At 34.0% G+C, this 9434-nt stretch overlaps 1 protein-coding gene across 4 annotated transcripts; it reads left to right on the forward strand.

Annotated features, from left to right (window-relative positions):
- Positions 1 to 6065, forward strand: LOC101257552 (uncharacterized). 4 transcript variants are annotated; one of them, XM_004236011.5, is made up of 8 exons: positions 1 to 242; positions 357 to 408; positions 1710 to 3052; positions 3138 to 3219; positions 3306 to 3372; positions 4751 to 4939; positions 5027 to 5087; positions 5491 to 6065. In XM_004236011.5, the coding sequence occupies exons 3-8, from the start codon at positions 2278 to 2280 to the stop codon at positions 5679 to 5681; spliced, it is 1365 nt and encodes a 454-aa protein (XP_004236059.2). In that variant the 5' UTR covers positions 1 to 242; positions 357 to 408; positions 1710 to 2277; the 3' UTR covers positions 5682 to 6065. The 4 variants fall into 4 exon arrangements, with proteins under 4 accessions (XP_004236059.2, XP_010318864.2, XP_010318866.2 ...); XM_010320562.4 differs by having other exon boundaries at positions 30 to 242; positions 351 to 408; XM_010320564.4 differs by having other exon boundaries at positions 40 to 242; positions 396 to 408.
- The last annotated feature ends 3369 nt before the right edge of the window (positions 6066 to 9434 follow it).

Here is a 9434-nt window from a genome sequence, read left to right on the forward strand (position 1 = left end):
AATTATATCCTTTTTTTTCCTGCAAGAATATTCTCATTTGGCCCCTTTGGAAATAGCAATATTAATTCTGAGATCCCCGCAATCTCTTGGAATACCAAAACTGAACCCATTTTCTCCGATCCGTCGTCTTCATAGTTCATATTCCCCAACTTCACTGTCTCACGTCACCTCTCTGTGCTTCAAAAAGCTTGTCGCCTTTAAAGACAACAACTCAAAGTGTTTTCTCTCTTCATATGCTTCAGGTATTCTCATCCGCCGGCTTCAATTCTTTTGCTGTTTCAGATTTTGTTTCCGTAACTTAATTTACATTTTTCTGATGGATTGAAGTATTCGATTTGTTCACTTTGGAGTTCTAGGTTGTAATTGAGTTCCAATTTTACTTCATGTGTATGCAGTGCTTCAAATCTGGTAATGCTCTAAAACTTAACTCTGTTGAACGCATCTTACTTTATTTTCGCTTGTTTAATAAACTACAACTGTTAATTTATAGGCATTTCCCCTTATTTGGATTGTGATTACACGGTATCAAGCAGTTTATGAGTGTGTACTTACAATTAAGTTTAGTAAAAGTCAAACTCAAGGACTTGAAGAGATAGGACAGTGGCATGTCACGATGATGTTTACTAATCCTAGGAAGTATGTGTCTTTATGAGGTGTTGACGAAGCGGTGTTTTGTTTGCTCTAGAACTCATGATAGCTTGATTTGGAGAAAACAAACTAATCTAGTTTATGCTTTTCAATTGTTTTATTGGTTTTAGTAAACATTGCTTAACATATAGAGATAGTTGGCCTATGATATTCAATTGTTTGGGATAGATAAGTAGCAACAGGAAATTGGAATTCCTGTTGCTGGTGGTGTTTCACTTGGTATTGAGGTGACTAGTCTGTGAGGAAGAGGCATAGCAGTAAGATTGGTTTCCAGGAATTGGCTGATCTTGAGCTCCCAGATTATGTTGCTAAAAAGAGAACTAGTAAGGATGTATTGAACTGAGAAATGAAGTACACAGCAGTGCTGCATTCGTAGAAGGAGAGCATAGCTTGTATATCGCTGCCTTCATAACATGCAGTGGCGGATGTAGCTAACAAGATGGTTCAGTTGAACCCTGTAATTTTAATTTGGAGCTTAGGTATATGGGTAGTAATATCACCAAAATTTCAGTAAAACACATTTTGAACCCATCATTTCAAAAGTTCAATGGGTTCACTGGTAAAATTATAAAGATTAAACCCATCAAGTTAAAATCTTTGATCTGACATTGATTACATGAAGGGCTAAAAAAAGAAAAGAAAATAGGCAACATAAGGGGGTACTTTTTGTCATCTTGTATATTTGATATTGAATGCTTTAGAGGCCATAGGAATACAATTCTAAAATGAGCTCGCGTCACTGGTCGTCTTAATAATTGAAACCAGGTCACAAGCAAGAAGTTGTTTTGTGGATATGAGTTCACAGAGAAATAAAAGAAAATGAGAATCAAGCTGAAGAGACGAGCCTGCCCCTTGAAAATAATGTAGCTTGCAGGTCTCTACGTTGTCATGTTTAAGGATTTTTGTTCCGATAGTTTGGATTTGCTGTTAAACAAGTTGCATTGTGATGAGAGTTTGCATACATAGGCATCATATTTCTTTCTGAGAGCAGTTAATTTATTGAGGTCAAGACGAGGTCCGCTAATATATTCAAGACTAAGAGTGCTAATAATCTACTGCAGGAAGCAGAGATGGAATTCTATTTCTCCTACATGAAGTATACCATCAATCATGGAGTACGCTGTAATTTGAGATAGCAAAACAAAAGCCACTATTATTGACATCACTTTTGCATGCTGAAAGCCTTGAGTTTATTGAGGTTAATGCTTCTGAAATTGAGAGGGGGAGTCCACAATATGTACAAGATCAAGATAGCTTATAACCTACTGCAGGAAACAGAGACAGAATTCTATTGCTCTTTCCAGCAGCTACCAGCAATTTTGGATGATACTGTGATTCATGAGAGCACAATAAGATCTACGAACATAAGACATTATTTTGCCTGCTGACAGCAGTGAGTTTAATCAGATTAATTTTGCAATTCAGACAAGGAGCCCACAAATATTCCTAGACCAAGAGTGCTGATAACCTCAAGCAGAGAATAAATTCTATTCAGTATACAAATAATTTTGAAGTATATTGTGATTCAGGAGAGCAAAGCAAAGCCATCTAACATAGACATCAGTTTGCTTGATGAAAGCACTGAGTTAATTGGGTTAGCAATTTTGTAATTGAGACGAAGAGTTCAAGATGTATCCAAGACCAAGGGTAATAACATATTGCAGGAAGAGAAAAAATTCTATCTCTCTTTCAACTTGTGTACCAGATATCATGGAGGATGTTGCGATTGAGGAGAGCAAAACAAAGTCCACTAACGCCGACACTACTTTGCCTGATGAATGCACTGTTTTTTCATTTGAAACAAGGAATCTACAGATGTATCCAAGACCAAAAGTGCTGATAAAATATCGCAGGAAGAGGAGAAAGAATTCTGTTGCTCTTGCAAGCACTATACCAGCAATTGTGGAGGATGCTGTGATTGAAGAGAGCAAAATAAAATCGGCTAACATGGACATCACTGTGCCTGCTGAAAGCAGTGAGTTTATTGAGGTTAATGATTTTTCCATTGTTACAAGGAGTCAACGAGTACATCCAAGACCGAGAGTACTAAGAACCTATTTTAGAAAGAGGAGAAGGAATTTCAGTACTCTTGGAAACAGTTTACCAGCATTCATGGAGAATGTTGGCACTTGCACTTTTGGGTCTTTAACCAATGAAATTTTCGATGAGAAAAGACAATCTTTAGCTGAAAGTAGTTCTTCTCCGTCAAATATGTGTGCTTTCATAGATGCAAACACTGAAATCGCAAATATCAGGACCGTCCCTCCATTGAGGAGAGCGCTTAATGGACATTCAAATAAAAAGCTTCTTGTACTTGATCTGAATGGACTTCTTGCTGATATTGTTCCGCTTCAACTTGTGCCGCGTGGTTTCAAAGTGGACATCATTGTTTCAGGGAAAGCAGGTGGTAGTGGCGCCAATAATTTCATTCTGATGTCTATTTTGTCTTTTGAAAAATCTTCTAATTGAGTGATCATCTGTTTTACCAGTTTTCAAAAGGCCTTTTCATGATGATTTTCTGCAATTCTGCTTTGAGAAATTTAATGTAGGTGTTTGGTCGTCGAGAATCAGGTAGTTTCTGAATTTTTTTCACTTCCATATTTATGAAGTTCATATATGTGTTAACATATTTATGTGTGTTGTCCAAAAATTTGCAGGAAGAATGTAGAGTTGTTTCTTGATTTTCTACTGGGAAATGCCAAGGAAAAATTGCTCTTTTGTTGGGTAAGAATCTGTTCTTCCTCAATATCGTAAATTAGCGTCAGTGCAAGTCTGCAAACTTTAATCTGAAAGCACCAGGAACAAAAAAAATAATCTTGTGAGCATGGTCGCTTAATTCTGGAGATCAAACAGCGCTAGGAAATTACACTTAGAACAAGAATCAAGTCCATGTGAAAAAGCACATGTGATTTCAGTATGGTCTTTCTTGTATGAGCACCCAGGATTGTATTATGCTCTCTTCTTCCATTTTACTGTTTTCCCGTGTCTTTTTATGGAATTATGAAGCTGTATATACGATCATCCCATTGATGGGTTGTAAACTAATAAATTTGAGCTAAGGCTATTACATGGATTTTTGCTTTCTTGTTTCATTTAAGGAGATTCTTTCCAGAAATTTGATAATGCATATTCCACCGAGTTTAGAAGGGTGTGATTGGTCCAAATGGTGGCGAGTCACAGATTGATTTCTCGGTTATAAAAAAAAAAGCCTTTGTGAGGTCACCAGTTTTTTTAAAAAAAGGTGCCTCTGTGGGTCAGGTAGGAAATAGCTCTCGAATAAAATATTCATGGATATACACTATCTTTTGTGTCTATACAGGGTTTGGGTGAACATTCTGCGAGCAGTGTGTGAGATATAGTCCTTTGAGTGAATTCCGAGAATACTCAAAGGATCACCTCCTTAGAAGAGTAACCACCATCTATCAGGCTACATCAACCAAGTGAACACTATCCAAAATCTGTCCCAATTCATAACTGAAGGCTCTAGCATACTTACATGCATGGAATTTTCTTTTTTGGCATTGTCCTTTGAAATTTGTAGTAACTATTGCTTCACAATATAGTGACACTGTAGGTGTGGAGCTTCTCCCTCTCTTTCTCCATTGATCTTCTTCAACTCATCTCTTGTCTCTTGCTCTTGATTTTCCCTTTTGCTTGTGGACCTAAAAGTATCTTAGAATCCCTGATGCTGGTTTAGTAGGCCTCATGAAGGACATCCTGGGATAAAAAGATTGTTAGGAGAGGATCTAATGCTTTGGTAAATTGTACCAACGGAATATCCCCTGAATAATCTATTCTTGCATTTAATTTGAATCTGACGTTTTAGTACCAAAAAACCCTTGAAGCACTTAATTCTAATCTCTCATGCTACATTGCTTATCCTAATCAATTAATATTTTGTTTCCCTCAAAATGTTTTTTTAGATGTTGGCATCTTTTCTTACATATTCAACGAAATGAAAGATGAGAAATACTTGTTACAGTATTTCATAAAATTCAATTATGAGTTTGAATTAACTAAATTGATAACCTAGCCTTGTCCTGTTATAGTTTTTTTCATTCGTAGCTTTCAACTCTGTATAATAACTTAGAATGTCATGCAGGATCAATCCCATTGCACTGATACTGGTTTCCCTGTTGTTGGTAAGAAGAGAAGCAAGTCTATTATTTTGAAGAAGCTTAAAAAATTATGGGAGAAGTTTGAACCAGATCTTCCATGGGAGAGGGGTGAATATGATGAGTCAAACACACTTCTGTTGGATGATTCTCCTCACAAGGCCTTGTGTAATCCAGTGAGTATTAACCCTTTCTTTGTTGCCAAGAACCTTCCTCCATGACCTTTAAGTAAATGATTTTGCGCTGTGTTTATTTATTTTCAGCCAAACACAGCAGTATTTCCAAGTACATACCTCTACACGGATGAGAAAGATGATTCATTAGGTGCGTATCTCTCTCTCTTCCAAACATGTACATGATAGGTAATCTGACTATTATGTTTGGACTTCACTTTATGCATCTCCTGATTGGGCATTTCATATATATCGTGCAAATAGATGCTGTCCTTGAATTTTCATCTTTTCTGAACGGGTCTCAAATTGTACTTGATAGTTTCCCACATTTCAACTTCTTTCAATATAACCAAGTGCTTTATTTTAATGTGAATATATTTGGTTCAAGTAATTCGTCTATTTGTGTGGGATATGAATGATAGTTGTATTCCCTGTGAGTGCAAAAAATATGAATTGAATACTATTGTGTCCAATTTATTAGTAATGACGTAGTTGTATTATATCCATCCAGTTCTGTCAAGATTAAATAAGCTTCATCTCATTATTCTCAATAGGGCCAGAGGGTGATCTGCGCATTTATCTTGATGGACTGTCCAGGGCTGAAAATGTTCAGAAGTATGTAGAGAGTAATCCATTTGGTCAACGACCAATCACTGAAAAGAACGCATCTTGGCGTTACTATCGCAAAGTCATTGAAGCCACTTCATGCATTCCAGAACATAGTGCTAACACAATTTCGACTTAACAACACCGATGCTACACTTAAACTTTTGCAACTATCTTTCGGATAGCTGTAGTTGGGGGATGCCTGCTTTGGTTGGGATTCAATATTTTTTGAGCATTACACCCAGGACACAACAACTGCAACAGTAGCCTCATCCCTGACCCAAAACTGTAAAGTATATCCTCCCCCATCAAGTATACTCTAGTAGCAAGCTGTAACCTAGGCAAGTTCATGTAGTATTATTCCATCCAAGAACAAAGACGTATAGTTAGTCCTGGCTTCGTGCAGCTCACAGGTACACACAATAGTTTTGTTGTATTTTTGGACAAAAGTTTTTTCATTGTCCCTTTTCCCCCTGATGGATGATGGATTTTAGTTTTATTGAATTTCTCTCGAGTCTGATTACATCTTACCCTCCTAGACCCGCGACTTGTGGGATTACATGGGGTTTTAGTTTCATACTTTCATTAAATCTTAGTTTCATTTTGTACCCTTAAATCCCAGACTGGTGCACTGTGACCAGCAAAGTAAATTAGCTGCCAATACAATAATAGCTGACAAAATTGTTCAGTAGTCAATATTTTGCCCCCCTTTGAATTCAAGATTTTAGTTGCCCACCTTCCTCGTCACTGTCAACATCACAATCTCTCTCTCTCTCTCTTTGTATTCTCTTATGTGGTAGTTAGAATTTATTAGTCATATCACTATCTAATAGTAAATAACTTAACCCAATATACTATTATTACACGTCTATTTGTACTCAACTCTAATATTTTAGAGTACATTATTAAGAATCTATTTATTGCTTAACTTCATTATATGTACTACCATATGCTTCCATGTGCATTAAACCAACTTCAAATTTCTTTTACTATATATAACAAAGAACTAAATAAGGAGAGAAACATTGGACTTAATTTTATACTTGTCATTTCTGGATACACATACAAAAATTGAGCCCACAATTATGAATTATGATAGTGATAATCAACCAAATAATGGTGGTCGTGGTCCATAGTTGGGTCCTTTTGACAGCTACGAAGAGCCCAAATAGGTTGAGGATAGTGTAAATGAGTGTCTGTGGTTAGAATGAGAGAATGCTTTTTAGGTGCCTTGTCCTTTATCAACCAACTCACTAATTAAGTTATTAGGTAACTAATTACAATCAACACGTGCTTTAGACTTGGAAATTTATTTTTATGATCTGGCTTAGCTTAATTGCATTCATTTGTAGCTTCCATCCAAAAAAACTTGTCTCATCTATTTCTCTTCAATTGACATATAGCTGATCGAATTCACCGTTTACTTTTCCTAACTGATATACATATTATACATCTGTTGCTTATTTTTTTAGTTTTAAGTTCTTGGATGAACGACTATTTACGATCTATGTCCTTTTTCTTTTTTTTTTAATTATTATTTGTTTTTTTAGTGATGTGTAACTACAAAAACCTTGTTTACTCAACCTTCATGGTCCCTATAGTGTCACGGGCACAATAAATTTGGGTTGTCAATTTGTTGCTTTCACAATAACTACAAAATGTGATAAATATTTATATGAATTACAATTTAATGAAAGTGCCACAAATAGATAGAAATCTATTGCTTTATACCTAATTGTATTTATTACATCTACATGAGTCATGGCCCCTTTTTGATGACCTAAAAGGTAAACAAAATCTAGAGCTTTATAAAAAAAAAAGTGCATCTTGATGATAAACAATATATTCTTCAAAAAATTAGGTTTAGAAACTTGGTATTTCAAAACAAAAAGCGAAAGTTAGGGTTTACTTTTTTTTTTTTACTTTAAAAATGATAGCCAAAAGTTAATTATGTGTGAACTTTTTCTTTCAAGAAATATCATTACTTGAGAATAATTAATGAGTAGTAGTCTTAATTTGTCTTTTTCTTCTTTTCTTGGAACTTGGAAGAAAAGCTTATGCAAGATTCTCTCCATATCCTTTTTTTTCTTAATTAGACATTTTAGATACAAAAAAATCTAACGATAAATTTTTTAAAAAGATAATAAAAGAAATTGAATGATAAAAAGAATTAATATACCAAGAAATCAACATAATTCAACGATTAATATATTATAAAAATAGACCTTATATATACCGTATATGATTATAAATGTCACATGCCACTCACTTCGCCATTGATCTTCGATTAAAGCTTTAAAAATGAAAAAAAAAATATCTTATGAAAAACTCTTTTTCTTAACTTTAGCCATGCAAATTTCAATTAGTCGAGATCCTATTACCCTAAAGCACAGAATAGAAATATAAAAAGATACAATTGAATTTTAATGGGACCTCTATCACTCCTCACAAGTTCAGGATTGCACATCAATGATTAGATTGGATAACCTATGAATGGTTGAGCCCCAACTTTTGGTGAAAAAAAAAACTATCTTACACAACCCAATGCAATGATATGTCCACTTTACACACAAAGATTTATATAAAATTAAAGTAATAGGAGAAAAAAAAAAGGTTGGGCATAATGTAGCAATCAAAGGATAGTAGGGTTGTTGAAAGAAATTTAGGTTAGAACATGGGCTAATATGATTGAGTTGTTATTGCCTAATAGAGTTAAATTATATTATAGGGCACCTCACATGCATGTGGAGTGGTTTGTTAATTATTCAGTTTTTTGCATGTGCCTCTCACCTATTTCCCTTTGCTCAAACCACTCTGTCTCTTGTCTACACCTACATATCAACATCATTTTAATTTGCTTTTCCATTCATATCTCCTCTCCTCGTGCTCGATTTTTATATTTGTATCTTCTCTTCTAGTGTTCGATATCTATATTAAAATTTGATTATAGTTAATTTGCATCGAAAATATAAACTTTGTAACAAAAAGGAGACTCATTACTTGGGGGATTCGAATATGAGATCTCTAGTTAAGGATGAAGGAGTACTAATTACCACTTCGCCACAACCCTTATTGATCCCTTGATATTGTATTCCATTAGCATTTCGTCATAAATTTTTTGGATTTGATGATTTATCTTTAATTTATTTCGGTCAATCATGAAATTAGATAAGATTATTATACTGAAAATAATTGAAGTTTCTATGATCTTTTCTCACAAAACTACTATTTTTTTCTTTTAAAGAAAAAATATATATCCTAATATAACTTCAAATTACGAAAATTCAAATTTTCAAATTTCTACTTCATACGAGATATTCATTATTTCATCATTATCCAATGTCATAGGTTCTACTACTGTAGTGTATTTTTATTTATATTTATGTATGCACAAACTTGCTACATATGGTTATGATTTGTTAATTTCAAGTCATGTTTAACACAGTTACTTTCAGCGTCTAATAAATGATTTATATAAAATTCAAGAAAATTTATGAATATTTAAGGAGAGATTAAAAAAGTAATTTAATCAGTTAACCCTTATGATTAATGTTATTAAATAATTTTCGTAATATGTCTGCAATATTTTAAGGACATTCAAATAGACAGAAGAGAATATTAATGTTGTTGAACGGTCATCATCAAACGTTGTCATTTATTCTTTCTTAAAACAAAATATATAACCGTTCCCTTAAAAGTTTTAAGTCATATTTAAGATCACAAAAAAAAAATAAAAAATTATATACTATATATCTAACTTCTCAATTTATGATCATAAAATTATTATTTTAAATTTTTTTGTATACAGTCAAATTAAAACAAACACCAAAACAGGGAGTTTATACGTATTTCTTTTAGTGGAGTGGGGGTAGGGGGATTTTTTTAATTTTTT

The sequence above is a fragment of the Solanum lycopersicum genome, chromosome 3, assembly GCF_036512215.1.
Source record: "Solanum lycopersicum chromosome 3, SLM_r2.1".
Lineage (NCBI taxonomy): Eukaryota > Viridiplantae > Streptophyta > Magnoliopsida > Solanales > Solanaceae > Solanum > Solanum lycopersicum.